This window comes from Microtus oregoni, unplaced genomic scaffold (assembly GCF_018167655.1).
Source record: "Microtus oregoni isolate MIOR12 unplaced genomic scaffold, Mior012 000017F_ref0000208, whole genome shotgun sequence".
Lineage (NCBI taxonomy): Eukaryota > Metazoa > Chordata > Mammalia > Rodentia > Cricetidae > Microtus > Microtus oregoni.
In genome coordinates this window covers 40,859,852-40,880,155 of record NW_024543076.1, presented here as the reverse complement: position 1 = coordinate 40,880,155, position 20,304 = coordinate 40,859,852, and the positions used below count along the sequence as shown (strand labels likewise).

Here is a 20,304-nt window from a genome sequence, read left to right as displayed (position 1 = left end):
TTATTTCAGGGCATAAGCTAGCCAGGCGGCCGGGGTGCTGGGGACGCAGCCCCGCCGCTCTTATTACTACACTGTGTAATATTCCTGGATGTCCTGGAACTCGCTTTGTAGACCAGGCTGGCCTCAGATTCACTGAGATCTGCCTGCCTCTGCCTCCCAAATGCTGGGATTAAAGGCATGAGCCTCCACTGCCCAGCTTCCAAATCAGTCTCTTAAGGTTTCATTCCTCAGAAGAGCAAGGACAAGTTTTGGCTCTTTGTGATAATTGTTTACAAGTTGGGTTCACCATTCCTGCCACTCATCGCTGAGACATGTTGCACATCATTAATAATTTCTTGTCTTTTGATTAAATCAAGAGAGGCAATGAATTCACAAGGAGTTATGCAGGGACATTGTAGTCCTCGTGTGGAGGGTCATATGTGTAGAATTTTCCAGTTAAGAGTAACATACCTGTCATCATGACCTACCATTTGCTGTGAAGAAACATTTGAAGAGCCATACGTGAGCCTCTGTTGCCCATATGGAGAAAATTGGTCTTTGTATGTGGATTTTGGAGTCAGGGTGCTGTGTTCATGCTGTGTAAGTTTGGGACACATCCCTTAATTTCTCCAAGCCTCAGTTTCATTATCTGTATAATAAAGAGACTCTTCATGAAATTGTTGGAACACTTATGTTTAAGCATGTAAGAACACTGCTGCTGCCTGATGTGGTGGCACACGCTTGTAATCTGAGAACTTTGGAAGTAAAGGCGTGAGATGAGGATCAAGGACTTCAGGAGCCAACCTACGCTACCTAATGGGACACTGTTGAAAATTCATATCTGGGAAGGTAGCTCGGTGACAGGGTGCTTGTATACTATTTACAAAGCCCTAGGCTTTATCCTTAGAACTGAGCATTGGGGTGGGTGGGAAGTACAACTGCCTGTAGCATGTCAAGACCTCAGCAAACAACAATAGGTATCTAAGTGGATTGCTGAGAAGAAGAGTGTTAGTGCTGACAACCAATTATCAAAAATTAAAATCTCCTTTAGGTGTGGTTTATCAAATAATAAGAGCTGCACAATGACAATCACAATACCAATGTATTGTGTCAAAGAGCAGGATGGACCAGACGGGAGAAAGGGAAATGGGAAAACTTGAAAAGACAAAAGTGGAGATTTGCATAATAAAAAGGGGGTTCTTAAAGAAAGGGAATGCAGGAGAATGCGAGAATACACCAACTTCAACCTGACCAAGCTTTGCAGTGCCAAGGACATTCAAGCTGGCAACTCCAGGCGGAGTCCAGACGTGAAGGCGGGGTTCCTAGAGGTTCCGGCTCTGCCCGAAGGCTCTCAGGGGCGGGACTTCCTGTGCGAGCAAGACCCGTTACCTCCGGAAGAGCCGAGCCCTCGTCCCCGGCAGTTGCGCATCGCTGTGCGCTCACGCGAGGTAAGTCCCTTCTGTCCCTACATCCCGCACCCCGTTATTCGACAGCCGGGGCGCGGGCTGTGGCGAGCTGCAGGCGAGCTGCCCCCATGCTGGGCCGGGGCGGCGGGCGGGCGCTCCTGCCTGGTATGCTTTCCGTAGTACTCCGGAAACAGCCGAGCGGGTTCGCCAGGCCACCTTCCTTGATCGCTGAGGTTCTGGGTCGCAGAACAAGCCCGACTCTGCGGACCTATCTGGCAAGTTCCCTGGGTCAGGGGTGGACAGGCCCAGATCCGGTGATTTCTTGCGTCTGGAGCGGTGATAGGGGAGTGGAGCGGCTTTACAGGACAGAAACAGTTTTAAGTCTGTATGGCTTTGTTCCCAAAGTGAAGACTATGACCCCCGAAAAACAGGTCCTGGGGCAAAGAGGTCTTTGAAATAAAAGGGCTTATTAAATATACTAGCTAGGAAAAGGGCCAAGACTTGGGGCACATTTTGTAAACTACCAGCAACAAGGCTAAAAAGTGCGTCTGTGATCTATAGCTGGCGATATTTTTGGATTTCAGCTCACAGGCTTCTTAGTTCTCCATTATTGCCCCAGTCCCGTCCCCGAGAAAAGAACAAACCCCAACAACTGTTAGCTAATTGACTTCCTTTATTTCTTCCCTCTTCTGGACCTCCGTCCATTTCAGGGCATCTCAGAAAAATTCATTTATCAGTCCCCTTTTCCTCAAGAAATCTCTTCAGACTGGTTGAAAAGATAGCGCATGCCTAGAACTGACTAAATGCTGAGGAGCAACAGCAGTTTTTGTACAGATATCTCTTGGCTGACATCTGTTCCCTGGATGGTCCTTTGAAGATAGGATGGATGTCTTTTGAAACAGTGTTCTGTTAGTGTTGAGACAAGATGGCTTGTAAGAGGCTTGAGCTGACCAGCCAAGTGTCAGGCTGCGAGGAGACAAGAAGAATGATAAGAACAAGAATGATAAAGTTTGCAAAGCATTTTTGAAGAGCTCTAAGCAGCTTACAACTCACAAAGGGTCTGTTACACAGTTACACGAATGCTTGTATCATGGGGAAAAGGCATTTAGTCATGATGGCATATGCCTGCCATCAGTCTGGAAACTTGAAGCCCACTTGTCTCAAGTAGAAAGGAAAACAAAGCAACACCCAGTAGATACTCCGTGTCCCCGCGTTTCTCTGCCTGTGCAATGAGGCAGAGATTTCACACGCTTCTAAAGAGGAACACGGTGTCCTTTGCTCTCAGTTGTGAAGCAGAGTTAGTGTGGCTTTATAAAAAAAGACCACCTTTTCTGAGTGTGACTGTTTCTATGAACCTCTGTGCTAGGAATAGTTAGCGTGTGGTCAAGTTGTGGTGTCACATGGTTATGCTTCCCCCTCCCTGAAGCCCACCCAGGAAGTAAATGGTGCCTTTACTTCTATAATTATATTTTTAGACCTAGGAATCCCCCTCCCCTCACCAAGAGTGCTGTAACAGAAAGCAAGGAACTTTCCAATCAGAATTGAGTATGTATTCTGTAAAGTCTGCCCATATAACATTGGCAAAGTGTTTCTGATCTGTGCACCTTAAGTTCTTCACTTTTACAACCTTATTTTTTGAAAAAAAAAATTCCATGTGCAAAGCACTTCCTGAATGTAGTTAACACAGACATCTTTTGCTCCTTTGTCTTCAAAACTACTTTTATTTCAGCCTTCCTGGGGCTCTTTATCGTGTTCCCCACCTAGTCATACACCTAACCTTTAGACTATTTCTTGACCGTATCTATTACCTAAGCTTCAATTGGATCCCCACCACCCCAACAATGTGACATGGTATGGCCACTCCCCAAAATTTGATATTGTATGGACACTTTGGAAGACAGCTTCCTAGAACTTTTTTTTCCCCTCTTTGGTAATTCTTATATTAATTGGGTATAGTGGCATATGCCTGTAATCCTAGAACTTGGGAAGTAGAGGCAGGGGGATCAGGAGTTTGAGACTAGCCTAGACTATGAGACACTGTCTCAAAACAATAACAGTAAAAAAGGTTTCTGCTATGCAGGTGAAATATGTGATAATTCAAAATGATTTTTACTAGGCCTATATCTTGGGGAAAGCATTGAACTGTAAACCAGGGAAGGTGAATCAGAGGTGAGTTTCTAGTTGAGATGCTTGCAGAGTTTGTAACTGTCTGTGCTTGCCTGTGTTGAACTTGTTCAGAAGATGGCGGACCCCTGGCAGGAATGCATGGACTATGCGGTCACCCTTGCAAGACGAGCTGGAGAGGTATGGACTAGTTTCGTGCCAAGAATGGGATGTGTGTAGATTGCAGTACAGCCTTGTTTGCCAAAGCATATTCAGATTCATATTAGCTGTTTTACACTTTAAATACAGTGTGTGTGTGTGTGCATATGTGTGCGTGCTCGTGTGTGTGTGTGCATGTACATATGTGTGCATGTGTGTGCATGTGTGTGCGTGCTCGTGTGTGTGTGCGTGCGTGCATATGTGTGCGTGCTCGTGTGTGTGTGCATGTACATGTGTGTGCGTGCGTGAATGCATGTGTGTGCATGTGTGGCACTAGGGATGGAACTTAGGACTGTGTGCGTGCTGGGCAAGCACTGGCACTACAGCTGGGATTTTCAGTTTGTATTGTTAAGCTTTAGATTCAGACATTCCTGAATCTAAAATAGGATATGTAATTATGTAATATTTTACCTAGAAGGTCATAACTCTAAAATTACCTTATTTCATTGACATTTCTGAAAGAAAAACTTAAGAACATCATGTAAGACTGATTGAATGCTTGAAATTATTTTTGTAATTTACCTTTTGTTTGGTCTAAAATTACTTACATCTTTTTTTACTTGCTTACCAAAAACTTCTTTTTAGATGATTCGTGAAGCTCTACAAAACGAGATGAATGTCATGATTAAAAGTTCTCCAGCTGACTTGGTTACAGTTACTGACCAGAACGTTGAAAAAATGCTTCTCTCTTCAATAAAGGAAAAGTACCCATCTCACAGGTATTTCTGGCACCAATTTAAAGTGATAAAATTAAGCCTAGGTTGTAATCTGTGTGCAAGGCTAGTGCTATGTCAAACTGTGGGTTGACTTAGGCTTGAATAGGAGCTTAACTGAGGGTGCTGGGCAGGGAGAAGACACCTGGGGTGATGTCTGGGCCATTGTTTTGGATAGTGTGTGTGGTCTCAGGGAACTCCAGCCTGGAAACAGTCAGCTGTCGAGCACTCTGTGTGTGTGCCAGTCCGCGAGTCTGATCCCCAGAACTTTTAAGAATTAAAAGTTACCTTCTTGTGGCATCAGCCATTGCCAGTCTTTTAGCCACCGAGAAGGAGAAATGTTTTAGAGTTGTGACTGAACATACTTCCTTAAATAAAACAGCTTAGAAGTAAGAGGAAAGGGAAGGAGGACAAATATTTATTAGGACAGTTGAAACAATAAACAAGTCAAAAAATAAAACAGGAGAGAAGCAAGCCAGTGAAGTCAGACGCCATTTATAAACTCAACTTATGGTAGCATGGACAGTCATTTTTGTCAGTAAATTTATATTCTCATTAACTTAGTGGCTCTTCTCTGTCACCTGTCACTCTTATTAAAATAATTCTAAGTGACAGACATACTGCTTCACAATTTTGCCAGAGTTGGGAAGATGGGAGTAGCTGGGCTGCATGACCTTGACTGAGGTCTCTGCTCCTTTTAGTCAGTGGTCCAGAGGTGCCGCCACCACAACGCCAGTAGGTCGGGAGAATCCCTTGGCATCTGTGGTTGCTGGCAGCTCCATCACCGTGTGGGCTGTCTGCTGTGTCTGCTGGCAGCTCCGGCGCCCTGTGGGCTGTCTGCTGTGTCTGCTGGCAGCTCCGGCGCCCTGTGGGCTGTCTGCTGTGTCTACTGGCAGCTCCATCACCGTGTGGGCTGTCTGCTGTGTCTGCTGGCAGCTCCGGCGCCCTGTGGGCTGTCTGCTGTGTCTGCTGGCAGCTCCGGCGCCCTGTGGGCTGTCTGCTGTGTCTACTGGCAGCTCCATCACCGTGTGGGCTGTCTGCTGTGTCTGCTGGCAGCTCCGGCGCCCTGTGGGCTGTCTGCTGTGTCTGCTGGCAGCTCCATCACCGTGTGGGCTGTCTGCTGTGTCTGCTGGCAGCTCCGGCGCCCTGTGGGCTGTCTGCTGTGTCTTCGGAGACAGGGAAGGAGAGACAGTATGAACAAGATGACAGCTGCCAGGCCAGTGCTGAGGCCATGCAGCTGTCACTCCTGCTGTCATCTAAGTTAGGAGGCAGCCTCACACTCAAAGTGCTCTATGGACTCTCCATCTTGATAGGAACTAGAGAAGTTGTGCTCTTCTTATTTGTTTCAGTTTGATTTTAAGACAAAGTCTCACTCTTGCCCAGGCTGGCCAGGAGTTGATTATTCTCTCTCCTGTACCTAGAGTGCTAGGATCCAGGCATCTGCAGCCCTGTGCTCTTACTTTTGAAATCACTGTATTTCCTTAATTTCTCATTTTATGGATGACATTTGCAGATGTGCGTGTGTTTCCCTGCGTTTATGCCAGTATTGTGTTTAGGATTTTGTACTGTTTCACATGCCTTTGTTCTGGGGAAAGTAGAGCTTTGTTACGTTTGTGTGTGTGTTTTTTATTTTTAGAAAGAAACTAGGCCAGGTGGTAGTGGTGCACATGTTTAATCTCAGCCTTTAGGAGGCAGAGGCAGGTGGATTTCTGTAAGTTCAAGGCCAGCCTGGTCAACAAAGCGAATTCCATGACAGCCTCCAAAACTATGGAGAAACCCTGTCTCAAACCTCCCCCCCCCCCAAAAAAAAAAGCTACGTTAGAATAATAGTCTAGGCTTGGCTTGTGCTTAGTGGTAGACCTTGGAGCTTAGGAGATGAAGGTTAAAGTCTTGAATCCAATGTAGAGGTTAGAAGTTTGTGTTTCTTGCTTTCAGTTTCATTGGGGAAGAATCTGTGGCAGCTGGGGAAAAGACAGTCTTCACCGACAAGCCCACGTGGATCATTGACCCTATTGACGGCACGACCAACTTTGTGCATAGGTACACCTTTAATGTCATTACTGCTGTGTTTTGGGGAGGGAGAGTAGGGGACAATTCTCTTGTCAAGGCAACACGCACTTTAGGAAATTGTATAAATTGTTTTAGAAACCGTCCAGAAAATGTAGTGAAGGAGCTAAGTGCACTGTGCAGTGTTTTCTGAGATGTGGATGAGTGAAGCAGTGGTGCCGGCTGGCCTTGTGTGGTGTACCTGGCCTCCACTCCTTGTTACTGTGATGATCTAAACGAGTGAGGAGTGCCACGGGCGCTTGAGATCAGTAAAGGAGCTGGTAACTGCACTGATCACAGTGTACAGAGTTTACTCAGAGAGAAAAGAGGGTGCAACAAGGGGTGTGGGCGTTAGGATCTGCAGGCTGAGATTTGAATCCTCCAGCTTATTCACTGGCTTGTGACTTCGCACAAGTTAGTCTTTCTCAGCCTCAGTTTTAAAACTACTTAAACCCAGGGAGGAGAGATGGCTCAGTGGTTAAGAGCACTGACTGCTTTTCCAGAGGACCAAGGTTTATCTCAGTTATGTTTGAACCTATTTTGCCTAATTTTTTTTTTTTAGAATTCCAGTGAGAATATAATATCTGTGTACAAACTAGAAGCCGTAAAAATCACTGTGGCTAACGGTTTATTTTTCTAACATTCAGCTCCAAATTTCATGTGAGAATAGGAACAAACAATTTATTTCTCCCTGTGTTTATTGCTGGTGGGGAAAATGGGAGGAATGTTTTCTTTTTACCTGTGACCAGCATTAAATTTGCATTTTGAAAATAAAGCCTGTACATAGCTACTTTATTTACAGTATTTGACATTCAAGAGCTGTAGCGTGGTGTGTAGGACAGTTTCCGCCCCACTTCTGTCTCCCTGCTACTGAGGGAAGTGACATTGTTGCCAGGTCCTTATGACCCTTTCAGTCATGTGAATATGTGAATGTCTGTAGAAGCATCGTGTGTGTGTGTGTGTGTGTGTGTGTGTGTGTATAGATCGTGCATCTTTCTCCAATTTATATGCATAACTTGCGACATATTCAATCTTAAGGGTTATGAGAATTAATTTGAAAACAATCTTATAAGTACTTGTTGAAATTAAATTCTGTCTTGGTTAGTTTGTGAATTTTTTTTTTAAGGTTTCCTTTTGTAGCTGTTTCAATTGGCTTCGTTGTAAATAAACAGGTATGTCTTAAATGTATGTTCCATCAAATATCTTGCTTTCCTTTTTTGATAAAAAAAAAATCTTTCTTGTGCTCTGTGCCACCGCATCACTATAAATGTAAACCACAAGACTGGGCATCTTCACATGCATCCCCAGGGGATGAGGTTGTTTCCCGCATCACTATAAATGTAAACCACAAGACTGGGCATCTTCACATGCATCCCCAGGGGATGAGGTTGTTTCCCGCATCACTATAAATGTAAACCACAAGACTGGGCATCTTCACATGCATCCCCAGGGGATGAGGTTGTTTCCTGCATCACTGTAATATAAACCACAAGACTGGGCATCTTCACATGCTTCTCCTCCAGAGGATGAGGTTGTTTCCCGCATCACTATAAATGTAAACCACAAGACTGGGCACCTTCACATGCATCTCCTCCAGAGGATGACATTGTTTCCCGCATCACTATAAGTATAAACCACAAGACTGGGCATCTTCACATGCATTTCCAGGGGACGAGGTTGTTTCCTGAGAAGACGTAGTTGGAAAGAGAACTTGAACACAAGTGAAGGAAGCACAAGCCACCACCATACTTCTGACACATGGAGCTATGACAGGGGTTAGTGTGACTTTAAAATGTCTCAGAGATGAGTGGGACATTTCTAAGCATGTCTTCATGATGTTAATGCAGGGAGACATTGAAAGATGATGATATGTCAGGGGCCAGAGAATGGCTGGACATAGCAGGGTATGTTAGGAACTTAGACATAATTGAATACTTTCATACCAAACCCAGTAGAGTAAAATCTGTTAGCTACTGTGGTCTCTTTGTTCCCTGCTGTTTGACTGCTATCTTCAAGCAACTTGTGCACTGCATTTGATCAGCATGAACAAAAGTGTATTTCAGAAATTTCTGAAATAAAAGCCTCAGGCTAAGTGCTAGGGCCTAGCGTATATAAACCTCTCAATTGAATCCTTAGCAGCATGCACGCACGACACACACAACACACACACACACACACACACACTTAGTACAAATGAGCCCTTGCTTATAGACCGCATTGTTCCTGTAGCATGCCCAGTGGTCCTAAATCAGCCTTTACAATAGACTCAGCCTGAGCAGAATGTGGTCTCTGCTTTTGAATCCGTCCTTTGTTGCAGTCAGGTGTGTCCTCAGCAGAAGGTAGCGTGTAGAGGAATGCAGAAGAGAATATACCAGCGCTGTCTGTTGTGCAGTGGGCGGCTTCCTAGCAGAAGTTGTCTTACAAGTTGGCTATGTTAGTTGCCACTTAGAAAATTTAAAGTTTTCCAGAAAGAAAGACAAGTCTTACCACAAAGAACAGTTTTTTGGACTCTTTAAAAGAGGTTTCTGCAAGACAGTTACAACACATAGACTCCTGTAATGGGATTTGTTGGAGCCAACATTATTGTTAGTAGTTGAGTCTGTGGACTTGGAAGTACCTGAGAATTGAAGTGCTGGAAGGGAAATGGAAGCGGTGCAAGATGGGTAGAAAGCCTGAGGGGTCAACTTCTAAGGGACACCTCAGGGAACGTGGAGCTTTCGAGTTAAATCTTGAAGAGCTTTGAGGATGACCGTCCGTCTCCAGTTCTTTATAGCAAAGCCTTTGGGGTCAGCAAAGGTTGTTACACATGCCGGAGACTGGCTGGTCAGTGCAGATTGCAGACTGCAGGGCGTGGAGAGAGGGGCTGCTTTGACGGAACTCAGCACACAGTGGGGGCGGGGTGTAGGGAAGTGTCTGGTGAAGCTGTTCTCCTGAGGCTGTGTCTCTCGTGCTGCTGGGGAGGAAGAAGGCTGAATCCTTGCCTGGCAGAAGGCAGTTGCCTCTTCAAGGCCAAACCTCCCGGTACCATTGTGTTAGCAATTAAATTCAGCATGGAGGTATTGGGGGCAAGAATTCAAGTGAGCAATATGGACGGGAGATGTTTAGTGAGAAGGTACCAGAAGAGAAGGAGGATCTGTGGATAGTTTGTCAGAGAATGGATGACACAGTGTTCATACAGAAAGCTGCCTGCGTCTAAGGCTTGGAGAGAGGGAGGAGTGGGACTGAGGTCTGATGACCTACTGTGTTTGGCTGTTTGAATAGGGTTTGTTAGTATTTCTAGATTTTCTTGTCACTTTATTCAGAAGCAGATACCAATTAATTGATAAGTACTGAGGTTTGCTAAAAGGCTTGTTTCCCTCTGCAGATGGAGTTTGGAGTTGTGTATAGCTGTGTGGAAGATAAGATGTATACTGGCAGGAAGGGAAAAGGAGCCTTTTGTAACGGTCAGAAGCTTCGGGTCTCACAACAGGAAGGTAGGTGTGTTCTCCGGTGCCTGGTGCCCTGAGCCAAGTGTGCTTGCAGTTTACATGTTTGTATGGTAACCTCTGCACTTAGCTACATTAGCTGACTCAGGACTGTACTATTTTTCCTTTCCCCTTCTGACCTCATTTTTAGTGTGATAGTTGGAGCAGGAGAAGCAGATGGCATGGAGCAAGTGCACTCGGTGTTAGGTGACGTTGACAGAAATGTGTTATCTACGTCAGGGTTTCTCTTCTAAGGGTTCAGGACATAGTGCTTCAGCCACAGTGTCTTATCCTTCCTAGAATTTCTGGATTTTACTGGATGCCACTCAGTCCATTATTGGTCAATAAATCATAAATAATGCATGTTAAAGCTGAGATCAGTTGGGCATGGGGGAATATTCCTGGAATCCCAACACTCAGGAGGTAGAGGCAGAAGGATCAGGAGTTTGAGGCCAGCCTGGGCAAAGTAAGTTCTAGAGCAACCTATGCTTTGTAGCAAAACTTTATCAGAGAAAAAAATTATGTACCTTTTCCCAGCAACAACAACAACAACAACAAAAATCACCTGAGAATCTTTAAGAATGATACACAGTAGTTTCTCAGTCTATGTGAGGGTCAAGTTCCTCATATAAAATAATGTATTTACATATACCCTGTCCATACACACTTGTTTTCTCTGTCTCTAGGTTAGTTATGGCTAGTACACTATTGATGCCATATAAATGGTTGTTATAGTCTGTGGCCTCTGGAGGGAATGTGGGAGAAGTTTCCATATTCAGTAGTACAGGGTTTCTTTTGGGGAGTGGGATCGGGGGTTGCCATCTGAGAGGGATTACGTGTGTGAGTGTGGACCCTGATAAGTGTGTGTGTGTGTGTGTGTGTGTGTGTGTGTGTGTGTGTGTATACATACGCACTCACTGAGTAGAACTGTTTCGGTGTGACAGGTGGCTGGTATTGTATGTCACCTTTCTTCCATCACGTCAGTCCTGCATCTCCAGCCTGCACCTTCAGCAGCCTTGCACTTTAGCAAGTGCTTTAAGCTTGTGAACAGTCTGGAGGTTGGAATCTTTGTGGACTCTCGTAAACTAACCAACCAACCAACCAACCAACCTTTCTTCCTTTCTATCCTTCCTGCTTCCCTCCCTCCCTCCCTCCCTCCCTCTCTCCCTTCCGGTTTTGTTTTATTTTGAAGCAAGGTCACACTGTAGCTCCTGCCTGGAACTGGGTACTGGCTGTGTAAGCTAGTTTGACCTTGAACTGAGAGAGCCACCAGTCTCTGTCTCCTGAGCACTTGGGTTAAAAGATGCACGCCATTCTGCCCAGCCATAACCTTCTCTTAAACACTTAGGTTGAGGGCATGATTTCTGTTCATTTCCTTTTTTGTTGTTTATTTTTATTTTTTAATTACAGGGTTGTATTGAGCACCATACCTAATTTTATGTGTTTTAACACTTTAAAGCTTGGAAAATGGGAAAATGTTTGATAAAACTAGGAAAAAGGATTTAAATATCCCATTTTATTCTGAATTGTGTTAGATTTATTCTAGAGTTTTGGTTATTGACATCCAATGGTTTATTTGAAATAACTTCTCTTTTCAGATATTACCAAAGCACTCTTGGTGACTGAGTTGGGCTCATCCAGAAAGCCAGAGACTTTGCGGATTGTTCTTTCCAACATGGAAAAGCTTTGCTCCCTTCCCATCCATGGGTAAGCCTTCTCATTCCCATCACACTGCCAGATAGCTGCACTTTTTTTAAGGATTCACTTTGATTATTTCTCTCTCTCTCTCTCCCTCTCTTTCTCTGCATGTGAATGCATGCGCGCTCATGCGTGCTGGCGTGTGCGCATGCACGAGTGCCCTTCGTGTACGTCTGAGTCCATTTTGTTTGTGTGTAGGCTAGAATTGACCTTGAATATCTTCCTCCTGGTTTTAGATGAATTTTGTTTGTTTTGTTTCTGATGTTTCCCACGTAGTTTTGTTGTGTATCTCGGGCAGGCCTTGAGTTCACGGTCCTGCTGCCTCGGCCTTCCCAACACGGTCCTGCTGCCTCGGCCTTCCCAGTGCCTCAGTCTTCCTGATGCTCGGCTTAGAGGTGTGTGCCACAATGCCAAGCCTTGTCTCTCTATTTTTGTCTCTCCATTTTAAACCTATCCCTTGTGCAAAACATAGAATGGAGTTGAATTTATAAGTTAATGTATAAATGTTTTTAATAGGCAAAGTTATTAATGAGTTGATACTGCTCTTCTACTTTCATCCTGCTTTGTGCTGTGATAGCTGTTGTTTTTTTCTGACCTTTATTATAGTTGTCTCAGTAAAAATTATCATTTAAAAAGCCACTGTTATAAGATGTGGTCGAGCATACCTGTAACCTTGGCCTCTAGGAAGCTGAGACAGGAGGACTGTAGAGAATCGTTCAAAGGCAGCTGAACTACATAAGAGACTGCCAAATGAACGGAGGCTAGCAGACTGGGTTACATAGTGAGAACTCATTCAAACAATAAAGACAGGCATTTGAATAACAAGAGAATTTTAGGATTCTCTCTTATTGCCAACTCTGCTACTTTTTCTCCTGAAACATCCTCAGGGATGTCTCTAAGAATTCACCAAGGATCGTCTAGTAACCGAGCCTTGTGTATAGCTGAGTTCAGAGGCTCAGACACGTGCAGATCACACAGCGAGGTGGAGATATGACCATAGCCATGACTTCCAGATCATTCTCTTCTTCGGTATTTACCATGTCTTTTAGGAGTAAGATGTTCCAAGTATGTGTTGACCATGCTGCCGACTGTGATTTGGGACTTTAAATCTGTGGTCTGTGTAGAAGGGAGTAAGGTAACTGAGAGTCTGTTGTCCTTGAAGCAATGACAGGCGCTGCTGGAAGTTGCTTCTGCCACTGCCTATTTTAGAGTGGCTCTTTAACTGTGGACAGTAAACAGCACAGGCCCTTTGTGAGCAGTCCTGGTCATTCCTCCTACAACGTGAGCTCTCACTGCCCCACGTCCTTGTCTGTCCTTGTCTTGTGTAAAACCAGTTATCATCTGCCAAAAGGAGTCATTTCCCTTATCTGGGCTTTGTTTCAGATTGTTTCCTCTAGGGCATTCTTATCAGATAGTATCAGCCTCCCAGTGCTTCTGCCTGGGCCTCCTCAGTTCCTAGATTCTGGCCATCACCTTGTGCTTAGCTCACCTTGTCATTTGGAATTGGATTGACCCATCTTGCTAAATTATAAAACACACTCCAAGTCAAAGGTATTCTGTTCAAGGAGGAGGTGACAAAGAAGCTGCCTACATGACTGCCCATTGTATGGTTAAGGTTTGATTGTGCATTTGAGAGAAGGAAGAGCCAGGGGCACCTGGAGGTGTCCACAGCAGAGAGTAGACTGAACATGGCTGGGAGTAGGAGCCAATACTGGAGATCATGAGAGAACAGAAGGGCACCCAGGGATACAGAGTGCAGTGAGAATCGTGTTGAGGAGGGCACGGAGTCAGGGACGGAAGGGTCAAGGGATTGGCGTGGGGCTTTGAAATGTGTACTTGTGAGTAGGGACTGAGGGAGCCTGGAACCTGGCATGGCCTTTGGCACATAGCCACAGGTGGATACACACCAGTGAAGCCTGTGTCCCTTCTGCCAGATAAGGGAAATGACTCCTTTTGGCAGATGGAGACTGGTTTTACAAGTTCCTGAGGGTTGTTGGCTTATGTCTAACTGCCAGACATCCTATAGTCCAGGTAGAGCTGGGCCTAGGCTCCATGTTGGATGAGTCAGTGGGTTTGTTCTTTTTTGGGGTGTGGGGAAGCAGGGAGTGGAGCACACTTTGGACCTGACAGGTGTCATGTCATTCCTGTCCTTTTTGAAATTTGGCTTTGTGAAAGATACTAGGTTTTGGTTTTTTGTTGTTGTTTGTTTTTAGATACAGAAAAAAAAAATACCCACACAATTCATCAATTCTCCAGTACTTTTGAAAAAGTATAAACTTTGAGAGAATGATTCTCTGCCTATTTCCAGAGGTTGAAATATTAGTTACAATAGGAATTTGAAGCAGATACGGTGATCCCCACCTGTAACCTCAGCATTCAGGAGGCTGAAGCATTAGTGGAATCCTGTCTCAAAACAACAGCAACAACAACAACAGCTCCCGCCCCCCAAAAAATCAAAACAAATAAAAAAGGAAAAAGAACATTTGAGTAAGAAGTAACTTACGGACATTATGTTTCCTTCTCCTTGGCTCCTTTCTGTCGTGGTTGTTGCTGTGTTTGTTTTTGAGACAGTGTCCTCTTCTGCCTAGGCTGGCCTCAGCCTCCTCCTCCCCACTCGAGAGCAGCGGCCTCCTCCTCCCCACTCGAGAGCAGCGGCTCTTAACTTCCAGTGCTGCCACCCTCACTGCAGGTCCTCACGCTGGGCTTTCTTTGTTCCATATGCACTCTGTACGTCTATAACAGGCTTTATTTCATGGCTACCTTATAACCATAATTTTGCTACTGTTAAGAATTGTAGTGTGAATATTTTTGGAGGTAGAGATTTGCCACAGGAGTTGTGGCCCACAGGTTGAGAACTGCTGCTCTACCATGTTTATTTCTTAGTAAAAGATTCAGTAACATAACCACATCAAACCCGAGTGCTTCTGTTTCTGCCTGTGCTTCAGTTCAACCATGAAGATCACAGGACGGTGTTTAGGAGTCAGTTCCCCCTCCGCTGTGGGCTGTAGGAATTGGACTCAGGTCGTCAGACTTGGTGACAACACCTTGACTCACTGAGCCATCCTGAGAGCCCTCTGTTTTTGAGGGTCGTTCTTACACACTGCAGCCCCAGCTGGCTTTGAACTTAATGTGCAAAGACTTGACCACCAATTTTAGCATGAGTCCATGATTTCCTTTGTCCTCCCGAGTGCAGAGATTAAGTGTGTGTCAGTATACACAGCCTAATTCTCGTTGCCCATCCATTTTTTGGAAGTTGTTTCATAGTCTTCCATTTTGTTTTGACCTTGACATTATTGAGCATTTTAAAGCTCCTATTAATTGTAGAAAGCAAATGTTCATGCAGAGCCCAGCTGGCCTGTTGTGGGTTCAGGCACAACCATGAGGCCTTTCTAGTTGGCAGTGAACAGTAGCATAGTGTCTCACACGGCCTGGACATGGTTGCACTGTGTCTATGTAGAATAAATGGTGCTGGGGTCTCACACAGCCTGGAGATGGTTGTGCTGTATTGTCTATGTAGAATAAATGGTGCTGGGGTCTCACACAGCCTGGAAATGGTTGTGCTGTATTGTCTATGTAGAATAAATGGTGCTGGGGTCTCACACGGCCTGGAGATGGTTGTGCTGTATTGTCCATGTAGAATAAATGGTGCTGGGGTCCAGACAGGAATGCGGAATGCACACAAGGGTCACTGTTCTTCAGTGTTTGTCTGGTTTTGTTTTTTGAGACAAAATCATACAATGTACTTCAGGCTGGCCTTGAACTCCTGGTCCTTCCACTTCAGCCTCTCTCAGGTAGTGTGATTACAGGTATGTACTGTCATGCCTGGCTCTCTCTGGTATTTTGTTTTGTCTCCCCTTAAAGACTTTGTTATCATGTTTGTTTGTCTTATTAGATGGTAGCTTTGTGATAAATTCCTAATTTACACAGTACATCGTGATTACATTTTAAGAGATTTTATTTATGTGTATGAATGTTTGCTTGCATATATGTGTGTGCACCACATACGTGCAGTGACTGCAGAAGCTAGAAGAAGAGGACATTAGATCCCTCTGGAACTGAGCCACCATGTGAGTGCTGGGAACTGAACTCAGGTCCATGCAAGAACAGCAAGGATATTTAAATTTTATATACTTCATTTTTAAGTATATAGAGAACATTTTTATAGAGAAAGTTTAAAGTATATGGAGAATACTTCTATCCACAGTTATTCTCTAGATTGAAGGGAGCAACCACAGTTGGCGTTGAAAGTGACCTTAAACAGGAATACGTTTTCTAAGGGGTTTTTCCCACCTATCTTTACTTCTCGCGCTAGAATCCGGAGTGTTGGAACAGCTGCTGTTAATATGTGCCTTGTGGCAACTGGAGGAGCGGATGCTTACTATGAGATGGGGATCCACTGCTGGGACATGGCAGGAGCTGGCGTCATCGTCACCGAGGCAGGCGGAGTGCTGATGGATGTGACAGGTGAAGTCATGGCACCCCGAAGCGTGTTCTTCACATCTGTAGGCTTCCTTTCTGTGTGGGCTCTAAAAAGATGGCTGATACATGTCCTGATAGAAAAATGGGCTGTACAATTTTCTATAAAATCAGACAGTAGAAATAGAAGCAAAGACAGTAGCTAGTTATAATACACACTGAGAAATGATTGTGACTCTTCAAGGATGAATACCAGGAGATCCTGAGAGGCTTTGGGAGGTCTACTCTTTTCCAAAGCTTGTTCCATGAACTTTGAAGAGGCCATAGTGAGAGTGGACAGCGGGCTTTGTCCACCGTGTCTCTTGCTCTGGTCTAGGTCAGTTAAATATTAACTTTGAGCAGTAGGAGAAAGTGGAGAGAATAAGCCTGGGTTCCAAGAGTTTACTAAGGAGATGTCGCAAGGTGAAGCAGGAAATGGGAAGAGAGTGATGTGCAAGAGAATCGGAGTCAGTGTGTGTATGTGCAGATGCTCAGACAGTGCAGAAGTGTAAGAGTGCCCACAAGAAACCAAAAGGGAGGATGGCATTCCAACTTGAAATCCCTCATGTTGGTACTTACTAGAAAAGATGCCTAGAAACTTCCATCATCTCAAGACTGAAATGCTGTCATCGAGTGATAGATTCTTTTTTCTCTTTGAAAACTAAGCCTATTAAAATGGCCATGAGATACAGCTGTGCACTTGCTTTTCTCCTAATTGGTTTTCCATGTTTGATTTGATTTCAGGTGGACCATTTGATTTGATGTCTCGGAGAATAATTGCTGCAAATAATAAAGCATTAGCCGAAAGAATAGCCAAAGAAATTGAGATAATACCTTTACAAAGAGATGACGAAAGCTAGTTGGCACAGGACAGTGTCCAGCTCCATCACACTGGCTGACCCTGGGATGTTTGTGATGTATGATGTCATTGGTTTAAATTTGTCTTTGAGGTCCTGATTTTAAAATGGGAACATTTCAGATGGCATACGCAAAATTAGATGGAATATTTGATTGTTGAAAGAAAATCTGCATGTGAGAATCTCTTGGGGAAAGGATCCAGGAAATCTAATTAATGAACTTGCCGTGGAATAATCACCAGTCCACACGATCCCCTTAAATTTTAATATGCTATTTATATGCACAATTCTCAAGTGTAAAGTTTTTGTTTTGTAAAAGTCTTTCTTCCAAAAGCCATATTTAGTTATGTGTGTGACTACAGCAGGCTCTGTCCTCACAGAGACCTTTTGTTGTGTTATTCTCTGTAATTCGGCACTGGCACATATTAACAAAAAGAAGACAGCGGGCCGTCTAAGTCAGCAGCTTACGTGAGTGCCTGGAGCTGCAGTTCCTGTACTGATGGCACCTGTTCTGAAGCTGGCTTACCTCTCTGTTCTTTTTATATTCCATATTGCCATTCACAGGACTTCCAGAGACGGTTGCTTATTGTGGACGTTTCTGCAGTTAATACAGTATTGTGCGCTGCAGGCTCTGTCTAAGCCCCCATGCTGGAGAGATTTTCAGGTATCTGCTGTACTTAGTTGCTGGAGAGATTTTCAGGTATCTACTGTACTTAGTTACAGTGTAACGTTTTACTAAATGCAGTATTCACAGTCAGATACTTCAACTGATTTTGGCTGTGCTGACGATGTATTGTGGCATTAATGGTGAACTATTTGATTTCTTTCCAAACTCCTTGCTTAATTCCAACACTGCTGTCTGTATACTCTTTAAGGATCTTGGGCCTCTCAAACCCAAGAAGAAAATTTAATGGTTCCTATTCCTTTTGAAAGGATTAATTTATTGTTTAGTTTATTGTTTTAGCCTTGGCCCTTGGCATATGAACAGATCTTTCTTTTTGTTTTGTTTTGTTTTGTTTGTTTGTTTTTCAAGACAGGGTTTCTTTGTGCAACAGTCCTAACTGTCCTGGAACTTGCTCTTGTAGACCAGGTTGGCCTCGAACTCACAGAGATCTGCCTACCTCTGCCTCCCCAGTGCTAGGTTTAAGGGTGTGTGCTACCACTGCCAGGCTATGAACAGATACTTTGTTCTTGTATGTTTGAGCCTGGCCTTTGATAAAATAAAGTGTTCTTATAAGTTTGAAGGCAGAAATTATTTTATTATTGGGCGATTTAATTTATTAGATCTCTGTGACACTCTGATTTGGACTCTGTAATTGATATATTTCTGCTGTTAGCCATATGACTTAAACATCACATACCATTAAATCCTATTATAAGACAGGTTATTTTGGAGATTAGATTTATTTTAAGACTATTACGAATAACATTTTATTTTTCTGTATGTGTTTATGTATCCCAGGCTGGCCTCAGAATTGTTATGTAGCTGATGATGAACTTGAACTCCTGATGTCTCTGCCCTTACTCTCTCTAAGTTCTGCGATACAGAGAGAACAGCAGGGCAGCATCATGTAACTAGTGCTGAACCCAGGGCCTCATGCGTGCTACATCAACATCCCAGCCCATGATTAACGTTTAAATTTAAAGTGTATACATAGTGAATAAATAAATCTTTAAAAGAAATTAAAAGTGTAATTAATGATATATTATCAAAGTCTATGGTCTGAACTCTTTTTAGGGGTTTTGAGTTAAGTTATAAATACTTGAAACTAATGTATATGATTGGTTATGTATTTTTACCTTTTGCATATAGTTTACCCAGTATAGGTAAACACTTGATATTTCCCCCATGACTGTTTGTATCTTTTTATTCTATGTGCAATTAAGTATTATCTGCCTGAACATTACTTAGATGTTTAAAAAAGGATGATTAGAAAGTAAATTACCCCAAAATAATTGGGAAATCTTGTTTTATGTGACAGAACGTCCTCTGTTTAACCTGTTGCTGTGTCCCAGTATTTACTTCTCCAGTTCTCATTCTCAGGGCGTTCCTTCCCTGGTCTCTCTGCTTTTGAGAACCATTAACTCTGATAAGTGATCCTCTGTTTGGGAGTGTTTTAAAGCTGGTTTGCTGCAGCTTGAAGCTGTGTATAAATGCAAGGCAAAGAAACAGTGATTGGTCGGACTGAGTTTTACTTCGATGTTCATGTGATTAGAAAATACAGAAGAGTCTGCAAAGGGATTATTAAAATTAATGATGTCACTGGAGATGAGGCTGGTGCCACTGCTGTCTAAGCACGAGTGTGTGCAAAAGCACTGAATGAATACTCAGCGTAAGGAGTGGTCAGGTGCTCCCAGACTGCTCTAACGGGAACTGTAAGAACTATGCACACAGCAACTCTAAAGCATTACTGGGGAAAATGCTGAAGATCTTTTAAAATATTATATGGGGGGTGGGGCTGTATGCACAAGCTTCAGTGTGCTTGTGGCTGTCAGACGGCACCTGCAGGAGCTCTTTTCATTGTGTTCTGGGGATCCAACTTAGGTCGTCAGGCTTGGACAATCCCCCTTTCCACCAGCCCATATTGCCAGCCTGAAGTTTTGATAAACGTAATGTATACTTTGGAGCCCTTAGTATTGCTCTGATGTGAATTCTCCCAGGTGGATGTATAGTTTCAGTGCCTTCCCATTCAGAATCCAGGTGGTTTGCTGTGGCTCACCTCGGGGTTTTAGTCCGTGATTAGTTAGCTTGTGCCTTTATTGCTGTGGCAAGACAGCAAGCGCATCATGTCTGGCTTGTGTTTTACAGTGACCGTGCTCACTCGTGGCCTGGAAGAAACGGAGGGAAAGACTGGCATTCCACAGTTGCCCGTGAGGGCTTGGCCCAAGTGGCACTAGGATCCCACGAGAGCGTGGCCCAAGTGGTATTAGGGTCTTGCCTAGGTCCCACCTTTTCACTGTCTCTGCAGGCTGTCACTCTGGGAAACAAGCCTTTGATTATTTAGGGTTTTCCCCCAAAATAATTTATTGTTATTTTGTGTTCATTGGTATTTTGCCTGCTTGTATGTCTGTGTGACAGTTTCAGAAGATCTGGAACTGGGGTTATGGACAGTTTTGTGTAATCAAACAGCTTTTTTGTTTCCTGGACACTCAGACCCAAATAATCACAAAAAACTGTATTAATATATTGAAAACTATATTACAGTACTGTTTGGTCAACGGCTCAGGCATATTCCCAGCTAGCTCTCCTATCTTAAATTAGCCCATTTTTATTAATCTGTGTATCGCCACAAGGCTATGGTTTACTGGTAAGGGTCTGGCATCTTCTCACTCGGTAGCTAGATGGTATCTGCCTGACTCCACC

General features: G+C 43.9%; 1 protein-coding gene across 5 annotated transcripts; it reads left to right on the top strand.

The window, feature by feature from the left end:
- The first annotated feature begins 168 nt into the window (after positions 1 to 168).
- Positions 169 to 19,058, top strand: Impa1 (inositol monophosphatase 1). Of its 5 annotated transcripts, none has more exons than XR_005975846.1 (10): positions 170 to 1,427; positions 3,624 to 3,689; positions 4,293 to 4,426; positions 6,356 to 6,460; positions 7,593 to 7,638; positions 9,831 to 9,939; positions 11,529 to 11,637; positions 15,941 to 16,092; positions 16,828 to 17,000; positions 18,403 to 19,058. XR_005975846.1 is itself a non-coding variant. In XM_041667782.1 (9 exons), exons 1-9 carry the CDS (start codon positions 1,203 to 1,205, stop codon positions 16,941 to 16,943), a joined length of 1,059 nt encoding a protein of 352 aa, XP_041523716.1. In that variant the 5' UTR covers positions 169 to 1,202; the 3' UTR covers positions 16,944 to 19,039. The 5 variants fall into 5 exon arrangements, 3 of the variants coding, with proteins under 3 accessions (XP_041523716.1, XP_041523715.1, XP_041523718.1); XR_005975845.1 differs by having other exon boundaries at positions 813 to 1,427; positions 16,828 to 17,604; positions 18,403 to 19,052; XM_041667782.1 differs by having other exon boundaries at positions 169 to 1,427; positions 3,627 to 3,689; positions 16,828 to 19,039.
- The last annotated feature ends 1,246 nt before the right edge of the window (positions 19,059 to 20,304 follow it).

Bases quoted from the DNA above. Each gene is read 5' to 3' on its own strand.
- Impa1 (XM_041667781.1), top strand. From the start codon at position 1,203: ATGCGAGAATACACCAACTTCAACCTGACCAAGCTTTGCAGTGCCAAG. The intron at 9,940-11,528 runs GTAGGTGTGTTC...TTCTCTTTTCAG, and splicing joins TCGGGTCTCACAACAGGAAG to ATATTACCAAAGCACTCTTG. The intron at 16,093-16,827 runs GTGAAGTCATGG...ATTTGATTTCAG, and splicing joins AGTGCTGATGGATGTGACAG to GTGGACCATTTGATTTGATG.